Genomic DNA, 17,559 nt, shown 5'->3' with positions numbered 1-17,559 from the left:
ACGACAGACTCCTCCCTCCTTGGGTGGGGTGCGACGTTCGAACCTCTTCAGGTCTCGGATCTCTGGTCGCCACAGGACAAGCTCCTCCACATAAATCATTTAGAGCTTCTGACGATCTTCCTAGCGCTCGGGGCATTCAGACCGATCATAGCCAACAAGGTGGTCCGCATACGCATGGACAATGTGGTGTCGATGTATTACATTAACAAGCAAGGGGGAACCAAGTCCCCCCCCCCTCATGGACCTGTCAATCAAGATTTGGGAGTGGGCTGTGCTTCATGGTGTTTCGCTGCTTGCAGTGCACATCCCGGGCCAGCTGAATGTCACAGCGGATGCCTTCAGCCGGCGGACAGTGGTCAGCTACGAGTGGGAGTTGAAGGCAGAGGTCCTCTCATGGATTTTCTTGCGTTGAGGCACACCGGAGGTGGACCTCTTCGCTACGGCGACAAACAAGAAGCTTCCTCAGTATGCCTTCAGAGGGGGCTGGGGGCCTCCTCTCTGGGGGATGCTCTCGAGATTCCATGGCACGACATGAGCTTAGGCATTCCCGCCTCTGCCTCTGGTCCATCGAGCAATTTGGAAGTTGAAGAACTTGGTGAACTGTTCCCTTCTACTCATAGCCCCATGGTGGCCGGCCAGGTTTTGGTTCTCAGAACTTCAACACCTGTCGGTGTATCCGCCAATCAGGTTACCAGTGACCCCCGATCTTCTTCACCAGGGGGAACAGCGGATGTGGCACCCCTCCCAAAAATTGCTTAGCTTGGCAGCATGGTGCCCGAGTTCAAGTCTTTAGAACATCTTAACTTGTCTGTGGATAACATGCGTATTATCCAGGCAGCCAGGAAACCCTCGACTAGATCCCAATACAGAAGTAAATGGCTCAGGTTCTGTCAGTTGTGTTTGGAAAAACAGTTGGACCCAAAGGGGGCTACGATTGACACGGTGCTGTCCTTCGTATCCTTCCTAGCAGAGTCGGGTGTTCACGTTCTGTCATGCAGAACTTACCTTTCAGCGGCCTCTGCTTATCTTTCTACGGACCAATGTTGTTACTCGCTGTGTAATCCAGTGGTTAAGAGGCATTTTGCAGGCTTGACACGCCTTTACCCTCCAATTCGTAGTCCGCACCCGTCGTGGGATCTAAATGTAGTCCTGACGTTGTTGTGCCATAAGCCTTTTGAACCAATGGCCACGGTGGACCTCAAGTACCTATCCTGGAAAGTGTCCTTTTTGGTCGCCGTTACGTCAGCGAGGCGGGTGAGTGAGCTCCAGGCCTTGTCGGTGGAGCATCCTTTTTTGGTCTTTCACAAAGATAAGGTAGTCCTACGGACAAATCCTGCCGAAGGTGGTAACTGAATTCCATCTGAATCAGTGGATCTCCCTTCCGGCCTTTTTTCCGAATCCTACCTGAGAGGCAGAAAGGGTTCTGCATTGTCTCGATGTCAGAATGGCTCTTAAGTTCTATCTGGACAGAACTTTCGAGCTTAGGAGTTCTTCTCAACTGTTTGTGACTTTTGGTAACCCTCAGGGTAAGCAGGCGACTATTTCTCAGTGGATCGCCTCCTGCATTACGGAGTCTTTCACCGTCCAAGGGCTGAAACCTCCTAAGGGTATTCACGCACACCTGGTGCGGGGCAAGGCAGTCGCGGTTGCTTTTCAGAAATATGTCCCCTGGGAGTCCATCGCTAGGGCAGCTACTTGAGCCTCCCCGTCTGCTTTTTGTAAGCATTATTGTCTTGACATGAGTTCAAGAGCTGATGCTCAGTTTGGTCAGGCTGTGCTGAACAACCTTTTTCAGTAAGGAGTATTTCTATCCACCCGTAGTTCCTGTTAGGAGTGCTTGGGAATCTCCCATAAGTATGGAGGAAAGGGGACGGGATGTAGGAGTATTACCAGGTTACTCGCCATAGTGACCACCTTACTCCTAGTCCATAGTCCCCTTTCCTCCATACGCCCGCCCGCCGTCCCCTCTAAGAAGGTTCCTCTGTTATTGCTAATGGGTCTTGACCCTGCGATAGAAAAGGACTGATGGGCGATGCGTGGGGCAGAGCCAAGGAGGCAGGATTATGGCTGTGAGCCGGGCAGCGCAGGAAAGAGAGGAAGGACACATTTTTTGAAAAGTTTTGGATGCTTTTTACAAAGTGCTCCGGTCCCGTCCCACAGGACGGAGAGATGTCCCGTAAGTATGGAGGAAAGGGGACTATGAACTAGGAGTAAGGTGGTCACTACGGTGAGTAACCTGGTAATTAAACTTAGCAAGAGAAAAATATGAAATGTTTCTCCACCACAGTACAGGGTTGTTGATAAAGAGGCCTGTGCAGCTTGTAGTACCAGCAACGCTTCCTTCTTTACTTTGGTAATTCGTTCAAGGGCCAAATGTCTTTTTGAGGCTAATTTGACAAGCCCCTGGCCCAGGTGCTGGGAGTTAGGGTCTCTGGGGGGGGGGGGATCCTCACTGCATCAACCGTGAGCCTTGCATCATGAAGCCAGTGGCGGTGACCGACACCCATGCTCCCTTTTCCTTACACACCTGAAGTCGGGCAAGAGCCATCGTAACAATGGTTTGCTAATTTGGCACAACACCCTTCTGGTTTGTCTGCTTCAGTTCTAGGAAATACAAAAGGCTGTGTTACCTGAAGAGTTTTGCTCGCAAATGTACTTCATGATCTTCATGAATCCCAGACAGATGCTTTGCTCGTATTGCTCTTCTTGCATTTTGACACATGCCCATTTTGCTTTTCCATATTGACGTTTTTCATAAAGCACTTCCCCGCACTGTCAATAGAAAGGCCACACATTGGTAATAAGCCACGCATTGTTTTCCACAAAGGAATGTGCTTCGGTACATGACTTTTTAATGGTGAAATCTAAGCAAGTGCATTATTTATAGATGAAGATAAAGGTATAAACCACTGCATTTTGGATCTAGATCTACTGTTAACTCTAGGCAGATGTGATGGTAAATGTGTCTAGTTTTATGAATCAACTGCAGTACTACTAACATTAAACGAGAATAACTCGAGCATAACAATATTATTTAATGTACACTACATTCTAGACGCGTCAGCACCATATATTTTGGTTGGCTATAACTATGCATTACTTGGACGAACGATTGTGATGCCCATAAAAGAACCATAGTCGGCAAATGTTCAACTCTTTTAATAATGTATGCAGAAAAAGGAACATTTAAATACTGTTGTATTACAAGTGTGGCTTGAGGAAGTTACAGATGATCGTAATAGATTGTGATCATGGAAGATCCGAGAAGAGAACCCACACGTACCAAATCTAGGATAGAAGCATTCATGCTTAATTGCAGTAATCTTGGTGCAGCCATTTGGAGTTGAAGTACAGACTTGCCCTTCAGTTTAGGCTCTAAAAAATCAGCGGTTCTTCTTTGCATCTTGTTGCTATACTCGGTGAAAGCAACATATTGTTGGTTTGCTCAATTCTTTCTTTTTTTACTTCAGACAATGCAGATCTGTTCTGCTAAACAAATTTAATTGAAGAGGTAGAAGCTGCTCTCTTCCACTTGTGATATTCCTTTGGCTGCTCTTAGAGATAAAAGTTGCTTAGTCTAGAATAGTGCTCTTCAAACCCCTAGGGAGGCCTGAAGGAAGTCTGGGCTGGGTGGGGGAGGAAAAGACTCTTTTAAAAAGTGATTAAGGTGAATATTTTTTCATAGAAAGTATAAGCATTTATCACAAATATAAGCAGTTGTAGCTTATGGGGGTGGGCCAGAAACCATATTTTTACTCAAAGGGGGCTTTGTATAAAAAAGGTTCTAGACCATTGGTCTAGAAGTACCTAGTGCATAAAGATCAAAAGCAACCCCAAATAATGTTATGAACTTTTCCTTTCAAAGTCAACGAAATAAGCGCATAGACATACCAGTTAGGCTCTGCTGATGGTTTTTAACTCCTCCGATTTTATTCATACAAGTGTTGGTTATTTTCCTTCAAGGGGTACTGTAAATCATAACCTTCTGAGGGTTATCAGAATAGATTCTAATTGTGTAATATTCCTAAAATTGATCAAACATGTTCCCTTTTCACAAGCACTCATAAGCAGTTTTCTCAAGCATCAGCCTGGACCAATACTGGGGTGCATTTGGGTCTGCTTGGTGCACTAGCGTTTTGCTACACACTCTCTCCCATGATGCCTTCATCTGACCACCAGCTTGAGCTGACCTAATCTTGCTGGAATTGGGTCAGCAATGGACTGGTGCTTCTTCATTTTCCCACCTCATAATGTTGGTCACTCTGGTAGTACAGCCAATCAGAGAGCCGAAGACCTCTCCAGGCTGTCCAGCTACTTTGATAAAGATGTGTAGAATCTCATTGAGATGATGCATGTATCTTCATCTCATGATATATTTCCACCTGTATTTAAACAACCTGCAACTATGCCCCCTTTATAAAACTTAATTCCCGATTCATCTGCCATCTATAGTTTTCTCTTTACTTTCAATCTCCCTTTCCAATTTAGCTATTGAAAGGGCGTTAACAGGACAACTTCACCACCATATGGAGAGCCTGTTTTTTAGCTGGCATTTCAGTCCGAACTCGTTCCCAGAAGAGCACAGAATCCAGACTAACTGATAGTAGCAATGAACACCTGTTAATTCAGGTTGGAGTCATGGCTGCTCCCATCTTTTTAGACCTCCTTAAAACCGCTGACCCTGGTCAAGTTGTTTGAGGAGTGCTTTTGACTGGGAGGATTCACTTTGACTGGGTTTACCCACACACCCTTTTTCGCAAACGACACTGATTAAAATAAGATCGTATAGTTTTAAGATGCTGGCATCACGTGTGCCGCGGTCAAAACAGTTTGTTTTATATTCATTAGTTAATCTTTTTTCTCTGACATAAGAATTCAAAGGTACCCCAACAATACTGACCTAAGGTTTAAAATGGAAAGTGTATTGGGCCACAAACCTAGCATTGCATGTTTTTGTACTCATTAAGGTTTGTGAACTTGGTTTCTATAGTGCTGAATCTGACATCAAATTGTTCATAACCACTTGCTTGTCTCCACTTGCTAGTGTTGCTGCAGCACCTATATAGGCTATTCAGTGGTATTCAAACTGTGGGTCGCGACCCCCTAGGGGTCCGCGGGTGCATCCCAGGGGGGCCCTGAGAGCTCAGCATGAAAAAAGATTTTTTTTTTTTTTTTTTTTTTTTTTAGATTGGAAGAAATGGGCAGGGGTGGCCCACATGGGCGGGCTGAAGCATGAAACTGTCTCAGGCAACAATGAAAAAGTGGCCCACAGTTGTAAATGGATATTCATTCCTTTAGTCACAGACTGGGCCTCATTACTACTATGGCGGACCAGTAACAACGGTGCTGGTAAGCTACCGGCACCGTTGCTACCGTTCCGCCATAGTAAGAGTTGTGCTCGTGGGTGCTTGACAGCCCCCGCCAGGTCTGACCTCAGCTCGTCGGATGCACCAGCACCGTTATTAACGGTGCCGGTGCATCCGAGCTCCCCCTTCCCATTTGAGCCATATGGGGCTCAAATGGGAATGGGGATCTACCGGCACCTTCGAAAGGGCAATTATCATGTCCGCCTAACTCGGCATGACCTAGTAATTGCCCATTCGCGGGTGCCAGACCCGGATGCAACTCCAGTGGCAGCCGTGCCGGTTTTACCGGCACAACTACCGCCAGAGTAGTTATGAAGCCCACTGTTTCAATAGTACCCAAAGGGGTGCTTTGTGTTAAAATGTAAGTAAATTGTGATATATTCAGCAACAATGGTCAACATTACTAACTGCATAGTGGCCCCTCACCCATTATGGAGGAGCTAAGGAGCCAGCCCAGTGAAACAGTGAGCACTCCCTCAGCTGCTTTATCCAGCTAATGGAGTGCTCCTGGGCTGGCTGAACTGTCAAAGGGAAACACTGTTTCCCTTTGACAGTTCAGTTTAGTTCCCCAGCCGCACATGCTCACTGAGCCATGCAAGTGCTGGGGCGTTTTGCTTCGCCAGCATTGCATAGCTCATTGGAAATGCTGGCTGGGGCACTGCATGTCTGTATGTCCGAGGGGGAGCTCCTGCGCCTCCTCGCACATACGGACAGAGCAGCTGGAGCAGCACCCACACACAGGCCAATGCAGAAGGTACGTTTATGTTCATTGTTTTTATTTAAACATGTGTATGGATGCGTTATGAGTGAGTGTATGGTGATGGATGCTCATGTGAATGATAGAGTGATTGCTGTATGAATGTGCAGCGCCTTGCATATACACATAATCATGTTCATTGTGTTAGGACCAGTGGGGCCCAGGGGACAGGGATGGTATCTTTTTACCGGACATCTATCATTCAAAACCCTCTGCCTTGTCCACAAGGCTTTCTGGGGCCTCGGTCCAAAATACCTTCAGCTATTCCTCCGCAAATACCTCCCCTCTCGAGCTCTTCACTCCTCTACCTCCAACTCCCTCAGGGTCAGTCGTTTATCAAAGAAACGAGCTGGGGGTAGATCTCCGTCTTCGGCTGGGGCCTCCCTCTGGAACAGCGCCCTGCCACTCTAAAACTTGAGGAGAACCATCTTTCTTCCTGCACTTATCAGACCTACCCTGTCTGCTGCCTTAAACGTAGCACTTGCAAATTGCTGGCTGCACTACCACTGTTTGTTGCCTTTATTATTTATTTATTGTTATTTATCTGTTTCTCCTCTGCTTCGCACTTTCCACTTCTCCCCCCTTCCATGCACTTTTCCCCTCACACTTGCGCGTTCTCAATGTCACTGGGCCTAGTAAGATCGCTGTTTTATTCTCCTCTGTTCCCCTCCCTTGCCTTGTCAAGCTCTGAAACACTTGTGTACGAGCGCGATAGAAATAAAATATCAATGCCTGCCCCCTGGACTCCCAGCAACAATTGCAAACTGTTTGGCTATTTACCCATTTTTTGTTAAAAGTATGCTCTACAATGCAACATTTTAACCTATTATTTAAAAAAAAATTCACAGGGGGAAACCCCCCCGAACCTCCCCTTAATGCCCCTCCACTTAAAAAAGATTCACCAGCCGCCACTGGCCCTCAGACTGTGTTGGGAACGGGATGGGGGAACCGAGGGACTATGGTGGGAGCACAATGGGCGGGAACCATGGGATAGTGATGGGAGCAGAGTGGGGAGAGCCCTGGGTGTGTGATGGGGTGGGGAGAGACCAGCGACTGGGTAGGAGTGGGAGGAGGGAGCCCAGCGACTTTGATGGGAGCAGGTGACGGCGCGCAATATATACTGTCCATTTGGTATTTCTGGGGGGTCCCGACCTGCCCAAATTTTGCTCAGGGGGGCCCTGGCCAAAAAAGTTTGAAGACCACTGGGCTATGTGCAACTCGATTGCATTATTTGATCATATTTGTGTAACTTGGTATCCAGACTAGAGACATTCACAAAATGCATTTTCTCTTTTTATACCTGCGTATGGTCTCTCTTGCTCTGGCGGTTGTAGACTTGTTTCTCGAGAAATGTATGATTTTTCGGACCATCAGCAAACACATTGACGAATTGAAAAAGGTGCAAAAGTAAGTTGCAAGTCTGATAGCCTTGCATCATGTTTATCCCGCCATAAAACGGTTACTTTGGCTACTAATTTAACAACACTTACAGTTTTAAATTATTCACCAATCCCTTTGCGATCCGTTTTCTTGACTCAGCCTTTCGAAAATCGTGGCACAATAAAGTACATTTGTGTACGATTAATTGCTCCTGCTTCACGTGGAAAATGGTCTCCGATGTTAGCAAATGGGATTGCCAATATCCGTACAGTTACAGTTGGCATAGTGGTCTGTGAAGAGTTGCGTTTGACTTAGCTGATAGTTTCTAGCTGCGGTGGAAGGTTACTTGAATTGAAGGTAAACGTTAGGAGGGGCTAAAGCCCTGAAATATAAATCTGCATTCCCAAAACTCGTGACCAACCTACCCTTCCAGATAACTAGTGCGCCCAACTTTCACCGTAGATTCAGATCAATAGGCAGACGCCTGCCCCTGCTGGCCCTGTTCACTGCTGGGTGCAGACCATTGGAATCTGCTGCTGTGCCTGTCTGATCTGAACAGGCTGTTTTTAATATTCAAATGTTATTTTGATTGCCTAAAAATACCAGGTGACAACGAGGACTACATTTTCTCTCTGAATAAAAAACCTTTATTCGAAACGTCCAAAAGTGGCATGATAAAGACTACCACCTCAAAGTCTTACCTGAAGCTTTGGGATGAGATCTTTACATAGTGTAGACCAGAATAGCAATAACTAAGTAACTATTGGTTGTAGCCACAAACCAGACTGCACAGAAACCTTTCGAATTACATGTACCCAGGGTTCCAAAAATGATTTAGGCTCCAGCTTCAAAGAACCAAACCTGCAGGGACTTGGTGGCCTCCATCTTAGAATTGAAGAAATCTGTTTGATTCAATATTTATTTTATTTGGATTTGTAGAGCGTGCTAGCAGCCCACGGACATCGAGGCGCTGTAAGAAGGCTAAAGGAGGCTTGCTTGAGGGTTACAATGAAGCCGCCCATGAAATGACTTGTTAATTTTACAGGGTCACACATTTTTAGAATATAGTATGTTACTTAACAGAGTACATTAGAGCATAGAATGTTACTTTACAGAGTACATCAGACAAAGAGGTTCGTTTTGATTGCTTTGCGAAACGCTGAGTGAGAGTCAATGAACCTGAGGTGTGGAGGGAGGGCATTCCACAGGGTGGGTGCGACTGAAGGGAAACTAGAGCCGCATGCACGGGCTTTGCAAGTTCTAGGGATAGATAGCAGGTTAGAGTACTGAGATCTGGATGGTTTGTAGGTAGAGGGTTTGGTGATTCTTTGTGCAAGATAAGGAGGAGCGAGGTCGTGGAGACACTTGTGAGTCGGAGCTAGGGCTTTGAAAGTGATCCTTTGCTTAACTGGGAACCAGTGGACCTGTCTCCTGAGTTCTGAAATGCGTTCTTTACGCAAGAGACCCGTGGCGGCTCAGAGCCCGTTGTTTTGAACAACTTGGAGTTTGGCAACATTTTTGGCAGAGGTGCCTATGAATAGGGCATTGCAGTAGTCGATCCTTGATCCTATGATGCCCTGGCAATGGTTAGGCAATTTTGTTGGGAAAGGAAAGGTCGGACTGCGTTGATAAGTTTCGAGTGGTAGGCTGACGTGGAGGCTATGGCATTGGTCTGCCTGTTCATGGTCATGTCAGGTTCTAAGAAGACCCCTAGAGTTTTGATGGAGGGTGAGATGGAGATGGGAATGTTGTCAATAGTGAATGAGGAGTATTCAGTGGCCAGTTTACTCAGGGTGGAGGGCGAACCCACCAGCAGAAGCTCGGTCTTCTCACTGTTGAGGCATAGTCAGTTTTCTGCCATCCAGGATTGGATTGTTGAGTAGATGGAGTTCAGGGTATTCTGGTCAGACAGGTAATCACCCAAGAGGGGGGGATCAGTACCTGGGTGACATCTGCATAGTTCGTGTATGAGAACATATGAGAATATAGACTCGCTTGACGCACTAGGAGCAGCTGTAAGAGAGCGTTGCATTGTGCGGAGCCCACGTAGCGGTCTTTTCTTTTTCAAATGTTTCTTGTAGTTATGCAGGAAAGTCGGTTCCTTTAGATATTTAGTTACTGTTTTAAACTACCACCACTTAGGTCTACACTCCTCCAAGCACACCTCACAGCAAGACAGCAGGTGGACTTTCGAGAGCTCTGTGTGAAAGTGAAGTACCCCTTTGGCGTGCATGGCAGTGAGGTACAGTAGAATTCAGAGGCTATGGAGTTTACCGGCGCCTTGAAATGGCCTTTGGTGTCAAGCTGATTTTTATACATCTAGTAAAAATAACTTACTCCAAGTGCTTAACTCTTTGGAAAAGAAACAAGGAGTATTACAATTGTTAGTGTACCCTCTTTATGCCCTGTATTCAATCTATGCATGCTTTATGAATTCCACACTCTGTCATTCGGGCCGAGGTACCTGCTCACCCTGCCACCCTACTGCACTGCCTCCAGGCCATCTGCTGCAATAGGTTTCTGTATCTGTACCCATACAGTCCACCTCCCACTTTTCTTCTGCACTTATCAGATATACCTTACCTGACTAACTTTCACCTGGGAATTGCTGTCTGCACTACCATGGTTTATTGCCCTGATTTATTTATTGTATTTAATATTTATTCTGTTCTCTCTTCTGTTCCGCCCTTTCCACCCCCCCCCCCTTCCATGCACTTCCCCCTTTTCCCTTTTCCATGCACTTGCGCTTTCTTAATGTCACTGGGTCTAGTAAAATAGCTGTTTTTTTTTTGTTCTCCCTTGTTCCCCTCCCTTTTTGCCTGGTCATGCTCTGAAACACTTGTGTACGAGCGCGATATAAATAAAATATTACATTTTCATTTCACTCTCTGGTCTCACTGCACCAAACGGCTTCTATACTAGTGGTAGCTAGGCTGTCGGGGGTAGGTCTGCACATGAGACCCCTGCAACTTTCCTTTCCACAATGGCATCTGCCACTGGTTCCTGCTAGTGCTGCAGGGACTAACACCAGCAGTAGCAGATCCTCCTCTTTGGTCTAAGTGCAGCACCCTTGATTCTAAGTAATGTAATAGGTTGTAGTGGCTCCCGGTTTATATTGCTGCGAGGTGTATATCTCAAGCTTTCCTTGAATGACTAACTGATCAGGGTTTAGGATGCTAATCAATAAATGTATCTTTTGCAGCAGACTTTCTACTCAATGATTGTCCAAGAAAAGCAGTCATGGGCGGGCATTTGCCCATCACAATAGCTCCAATGTGATAGTTGAATCAGTCCTGACAATTGTTTCTGTAGAGGTGGTTACTACCCCTGGGATGGATTATGGTTGTGCAAAACACTGCTTTACTGGGCTGTCATGCCACCTAGGCCTGGCTTGTTCAGATATAGGTAACCTTCTAGTATGGATGAAAGAGTACTATGGACTTAAGAGTACACTAGTCACTAGGGCGAGTGACTTTCTCTCATGGTGTCTGCTTGTATATACTGGAAGATCCCATTCTCCAGATAGCGTTTTCTGAGTTACGCCCTTTGACCTGATCCAACTTTTCTTACTAGGACTTTCAGGTAAATAATTTTTCATCCCTCGAATGCATAGAGTAGACGGCACAACCACTGTTATACCAGACAATTACGTTCCTTTACTGAGTTCATTCGTACACTAGTTGTTCACAGGTAAAATTTGTGATTGCACATCTAACAGTTCAAAGCAACAGTTTGTAATGAGCTAGTAATCGTTTCTGTCCCACTTATATGTACACATCTTTTTTAATCGGGGAACTAGGAACTGTGATCTGATTTCCCCAGTGCTCTGTCCAACTTCTTTACCTTCCATTAGAAGCACCTAACCAATGTGAACTAGTTTGTTTTCGTTTTCAAAGCCTCTCGTTTGAACCAGGCACTTGGCAGAAGATCTATGACTGCTTGGCGGGTGGGTCTTGGTCATAGTTTATTGAGATTTTAGTTCATTTAGAGATTATGCTGTTCAAACAAGCTCCAACCTCCAATGAGGCATAATCTGTGGTAGCTCCATGCTTTTGGAACTCCGTGCAGATTTCTTTACTTCTTGCACCTTCGTTCCTGCATTTTAGGAGAGCATTAAAAACTCAGCTCTTAACCAAATATTATGGTAACTTGTGATCCATTTCTACCTTTGTTTGCGCTTATTTACATGCATTGTCATTTCCTATACTGTTAATATAGCTTTCATTGAATAGTACATTATTTTTGGTTTGAAATGTCTGAGATGTATTGTATCAAATACTGTACAGAACATCAGTAAAATGTTCCATCACGCCTCAGGGAGGCTATACAATAAGGAAATTAACAGTGCGTGTCTGCATGCGAGATCAGAGGTATTGGGATAAATAGAGGGAGTACGGAATGAGTCCTGTCTCGAAACCCAGTACCACCTGCCACATATATAACCCTGGGGTCATAGATTAGCTAGATTGTCATCTTGTGGGATGAAAGGAGTTCCACATGTCTGGTAAACAATACCAATGGGAGGCAGAGCTTGCCTGGGAATCGACAGATCTTTCTTTCCTGCCCTGGCCATCGCAATCTATCAACAGGTCCTGCCGAGGTCAGGCTGGTGAGAACGTTTGTCTTGGTTAATCACCTTTGAATAAAGTAGTATATTTATTTGCATATTTATTTTTTGCTAATCTCATTAATCGAAGGCTGTTGCTGCTCGTTAAACATGAGCAATATGTGCTTGGGAGCTAATGCTTTGATGTTTATACTGAGCAATTTTTGTAATGGCTTCACAAGTAATTTCATTGCAATACTTGTTTTAATGGTCTTTAAATATATAGTAATCATATGCCTAAGTAAAGAGACCATGCCTGGTCCCCACACGATTACACACGTACACTGTTGCACCCTGGCACAATGTCATATAGGAACTGTGTGTGTGCAATTTAGAAAAACTTAATGATATAGGAGATATGGGTTATGTACAAGATTTATTTTTTAATATGCTATTGTTTTCTTATAAATATACTCGATGTTGTGAAAAGATAGCTCACAATAATACAAAATAGCGAATGGACTCTAAGTCTAACTCTAAAAGACAATATCAAATATGAAATATTATTTGTGACCATGTTCAGTCAATGTGAACGAAATTATGGAAATGTTAGCTAGACAGATTTGTCTGACACGAGTTCCGCACTGGGTTCAATCATTATGGCCCTAGTTGTGCATTCTCAAGCCGACATTCTAGTAAAATGCAAATGTTTTAGCTTTTGCTACCAAAGTTTCTAATTACGTGAAGTCTTTTTTCAGATGGAAAGGTCTGTTTCGGTTTGAAAACACTATAGTCCCTTACGACGTACTGGGCGTTTCGAATGAAGACCACCTAAGGGTCTTGTGCAGCATGTCCTAAATACATTTTTGATCATAGGAGGGGGTTGAGTGTGGGGTCTGATAAACTGATGTGTTCAAACCTCTGAAAAACATGTTGTTCATCGACCTCTCTGTGCTCAGAGAGTGGAAAGTCTGGGTGCGAGCCCTGCAAAGGGCGAGGAGTGGGAGCAGAGAAGTCACTAGGGAGAATGGAAATGGCGAGTATCCAGCGCCTGCCTGAAGTTCAACTAGCATGCTTCAAATCGGAGGCTAGAAACTGAGCCATCTAGCCCCCCGCCCAACATCTCCCAAGACGCCTGTTCACTGTTGAAAAACAGATCTTGCGGGAACCACATTTAGCATTTGGTCGGCATTTTTAGCAACCATGCATGCACGAAGCAACCAAACTCTTACCAAAGTCAATTTCCTCCAGAGAAGAGTCATCACCCAAAATCAGTAATGAAGCATTCATGGGTATTGTGACACCCAAGACCAGACTCAACCTCTCCCGAACCTTATCCCAGAATTGCATCGTCTTGGGACAGGACCAAATCAAATGACTCAGAGATCCTCTCGAACATTTATACTTCCAGCAAAGATTGTTGTCTAAAAGTCGTCTCCTGAATAGTTTCTCCGGCGTCCAATAGGCCCTGAACAACAACTTAGTTTGAGAAGCTCTGAGGGACCAATCCAAACTTACCAAACAAGTGTTTTCACAGCACCTCCGCCAACATCTGAAGTTAACATCTACCCCCAATTCCCCCGCCCAAATTGCAGGCAATCTCGGATCACCCTTCCGAGTAGCTTTTATAATTCCATACATGGTAGAAGCAGGGTGTGAGGCACTCAAGCATACAGATAGAGCTGTCCAAGCAGGACTCTGACCAGTCAATTGTGGCATCTCAACACAAGCTGAAATAATAATCTTCAGTTTCCTATATTCAGCAAACGAACATTCTGACATGTCATAGATCTGGCCAAGCTGAGCGTACGTCAACCAGTTGTCCCCCTCAAACAAATCTCCAATATATTTGATGCCAGCCACAAACCATTCCACCCAAAATGTCTTCTACTCCTACGCTCTTATTCTTTCTTCCTTTTCTTTTTCTTTTTCTTCTTTTCCTTTCTTCCTTCTTGTTCTATTTTTGATGTTTATATGATGTTTGGATTGTTTATGGCGAATTGATTACTTTGCTTTCACTTGGTTGATATGTGTGAATTTCATGGACTGCTGTTCATTTATTTATGTTTGCTTACTGTGAAAATAAAAATTTAAATTCCAAAAAAAAAAAAGCATTTGGTCGGCATTACTGTACACATCTGCTACGCCTATTCACAGACACAAACGCACAGCTCAGAGGAGTAGGCATTACCTTTTCCTTGCGATTTAGTAGCAGAAATGGCACCGTTTCCCTCTCCTGTTGGCGATTGTTCCTCGTTAGTTGCTGGATGGGCTCTGCCATATCTGTAAGGAAAGCATTAGGTATAGTAAACGTTTTATTAATGTGCGTGTAGCTGTAAGTTATACGAATAAATGATGACTTGAATTATGCAGCTTCATCAGACATGTTTGGTTTTGGCTTGGCTTGTAGTAACGCACAAGTGCAACACTAGGCAAACTATAAGGTTAATGGGGGCTGAAGGGATCCTTGGTTCCCTTCACTGTGTCCTTGCACGCTTCTGTTACTGGTGGAAGTAAATATCCAAGAGTGCGAGCAGGGCAGCCTTCATTTTGCCTACATGCCTACTCCAAGCATGTTGATTGTGTGTTCAACCTTTCAGCCATTGCTAGTGTTTTTGCATGCAGTTGCAATCATAAGCAACCATTGACCCTGTTCCGCATATTTCACTTGCAAAAAGAAAAAAATAGACGCGCCTTCAAAGTGAGTATGGCATGGTTTTTGTGCATCAGTTAAGGGTCTTGACTAGATGTTTTGCACTATAATGTTCACGCAGGTTTGCTATAAATATTTTCTTCGAATTGCAATTCTCGATCTAAAGAAATCGCCAGCTTTGGGGTGGCGCATCATTGCTCGTTAGCACGGGACTGGTTGAATGTTACGCTTGCACTCTCCCCTGGTCTGTGCAGGGTAGGCGTTGGGGGCGGGGCCATGGGGGTGTCTAAGGCACATTATGATTCTGGCTATGCCCACCTGGAAATGCATGCAAGGGCAACCAGGTTTATCTTGCTTGAGCAAACAAGAACTCAAAGAGACGATAAAGGACTAGCTTGGCAAGTTACAGGCACATCAAGTCCTTGACAATCGAGCATTTTCTATTTGTGTCTGCTGCTAGTGAGATGGCAGGCAATCTTTTAGTGAATACATTAATTGCACCATTATGTCACATGCAACCAATACAAGTAGAATTACCTATTAATTACTGAGAATCATAGTTCTGTAAATGGACTGACTGCATTTTATCCTTCCCTCATCGCCCTCACCCTGCCTAATCGCCATTCAAAATTGGTGTGCCGCAAATGATCTTTGTTTAAACGCCAACAAGACTGAGATCCTCCTCATTGGTACACCCCCTCCATCCTTTTCCCCTCACTCTCTGGCCGGCCTATCTTGGCCCTCCTCCTACCCCTAAAAGCGAAGCTAAGAACCTTGGGGTCATCTTTGACTCCACACTTCTTCTCTGCACACATCTCTGATGTCTCCATAACTTCTTACTGCACCTCCTTAAAGTCACTCTTCCTTTCCTCTCCTTCCCTCAGAAGCTCCTTGTCTCCCAAGCTCTGACTCTCTCTAGGTTGGACTACTGTAACATCCTCTTTCTAAATCTACCTGCCTCCACCCTCCGCCCTTTACAACTAATCCAGAACAGGACTGCAAGTCTTGTCCTTGACCTCAAGCCCTGGGATCGTATCTCTCCAGCTCTGAAATCCCTTCATTGGCTCCCTGTGGTTGCAAGGATTAAATTTAAAACCTTTTGCATTGTCCACAAGGCTTTCTGGGGCCTGGGTCCTAATTACCTTCAACTATCCCTCCGTAAATACCTCCCCTCTAGAGCCCTTCGCTCCTCTACCTCCAACTCCCTCAGGGTCAGCCGTTTTTCAAAGAAACCAGCTGGTGGTAGAGCTTTGTTTTCTGTGGGGTCTACTTCTGGAACTGCCTACCTGCCACCTTGAAACTTGAGGAGAACCATCTACAGTTGTGGAAGCTCCTCAAGACCTTCCTCTTCGCCTCTGCATTTTCCCCTCTTCTCCCCTGCTAATCTGCTTTCTCTCTCAGCAATGCTGCACCTGGCCACCCTCTGCCCATCAAGCCCAGGTACCTGCTCACCTTGCCACCCTCCTGCACTGCCCCCCTGGCCACCCCTTGCACTGGGGCCTGTATCTGTATCTGTACCTATACAGCCCCCCCCACTCTTTGTCTGCACTGATTAGATATTCCCTATCTGACTAACCTTGCACTTGGCCCTCACAGGCTGCACTACCACTGTTATGGATCACCGTATTTATTTCCTTATTATTTATCTTGTCCTCTCTTATGCTCTGCACTTTCCAATTTCTCCCTCCTCCCATGCACTTTCTCCTTTTCCCCTACCCCATGCACTTGCGTGTTCTCAATGTCACTGGTCCTAGTAAGATCGTTGTTTGTTTCTCTCCCCTGTTCCCCTCCCTTTGCCTGGTCGCGCTCTGAAACACCTGTGTATGAGCGTGATATAAATAAAATATCATATCATAAGCGTGACCCAGAAGCCTTTTGATTAGCTAATATTATATCTGTGCAGATATATTAGAGAATATTTAACAGTGCGCTGTAATGTGTTATTTATTAAATAAACCCCAAGACAGAGAACATTACCAGCCATTAACGGCCCTGGGGCTAAGTGTCCGCTGCTCTTTTAAGAGACCCCTGGTACCATTACTGTTTGGTAAAGCCCTCTGAGTGGGCTCTAGCTGTCAGATTGCTTATCCCCAATGCACCAGTAGAATCTAGCCCCTTCACTTCCCACAAAGTGTCTCACATAAAGAAGACGCAGACACCTTAGAGGATATACATACACGTCTTTACTCTTCCTCTTTAACCTTCACCCCTCCCCTTCTGCCCACCCCGCTCTCTGTGCCTTCCGTCTCCCTCCCACTTCCCATGAGTGTCATGTGACTCTCAGGAGGTAACCACCTCCCCCCTTTTTAAACAAACAGTCAACTGTCAATGCATTTCCTCTTGAGTCTATGAGGTCTATTTCGGGCTCTCTGGGGCCGACCAGGATAAATCACTTGGACCCCTCCTGCTCCTGGAGTGGTCCCAGCCGGGGAGGGTTCCAGACATCACTGCCAGACTCTTCATCTCCTTCATATGGATCTTCAGACTCTTCTACATCTGCATTGTTACCTTCCTTTATCAACCCCACCGTCTCAGGAAACTATGTCAGGCGTTCCTTGTTATCTGTCAGCGTCCATCACCTGCAGTTACAAAAGACCCTTTGACTCAGGTGATTTCCGCATTCAGCAGTGCCCCGCTGACAGTGTGTTTGTGGGTATGAGGCTGTCTCTCTACTAAGCTGTCCCCTTCCTGTAGGCTTGCTTCTCGGGTGGCATCGGCATGGCGCTTCATCCCTTCTTTGGTTCGGACATCTCATTCTCATGTCTTCATCGTCCAGATCGGTTTACTCTAGCAGCGTGATGTGCGGCAGTCATGTTCTGATGTTGTGCCCGAACATAATTTCTGAGGGAGCCTTGCC

General features: G+C 45.4%; 2 protein-coding genes across 2 annotated transcripts in view; one reads left to right on the top strand and one right to left on the bottom strand.

Annotated features, from left to right (window-relative positions):
* The window catches only part of FANCM (FA complementation group M), a 1,896,264-nt gene that overhangs the window by 454,104 nt on the left and 1,424,601 nt on the right, over nt 1-17,559 (top strand). The gene's annotated exons all lie outside the window — the stretch shown is intronic.
* The window catches only part of LOC138527506 (heme-binding protein 1-like), a 163,731-nt gene that overhangs the window by 80,738 nt on the left and 65,434 nt on the right, over nt 1-17,559 (bottom strand). Inside the window, exons 2-3 of the mRNA XM_069638751.1 lie at nt 14,241-14,332; nt 2,631-2,772 (exon numbers count right to left, since the gene is read on the bottom strand). Coding sequence (XP_069494852.1) covers nt 2,631-2,772; nt 14,241-14,332 — 234 coding nt within the window. The remainder of the gene's footprint in view (nt 1-2,630; nt 2,773-14,240; nt 14,333-17,559) is intronic.

Source organism: Ambystoma mexicanum, chromosome 14, assembly GCF_040938575.1.
Source record: "Ambystoma mexicanum isolate Mex_15411 chromosome 14, UKY_AmexF1_1, whole genome shotgun sequence".
In the NCBI taxonomy this organism is placed as follows: domain Eukaryota; kingdom Metazoa; phylum Chordata; class Amphibia; order Caudata; family Ambystomatidae; genus Ambystoma; species Ambystoma mexicanum.
The sequence above is the reverse complement of the archived record's forward strand: the minus strand, read 5'-3'. Positions and strand labels throughout refer to the sequence as shown.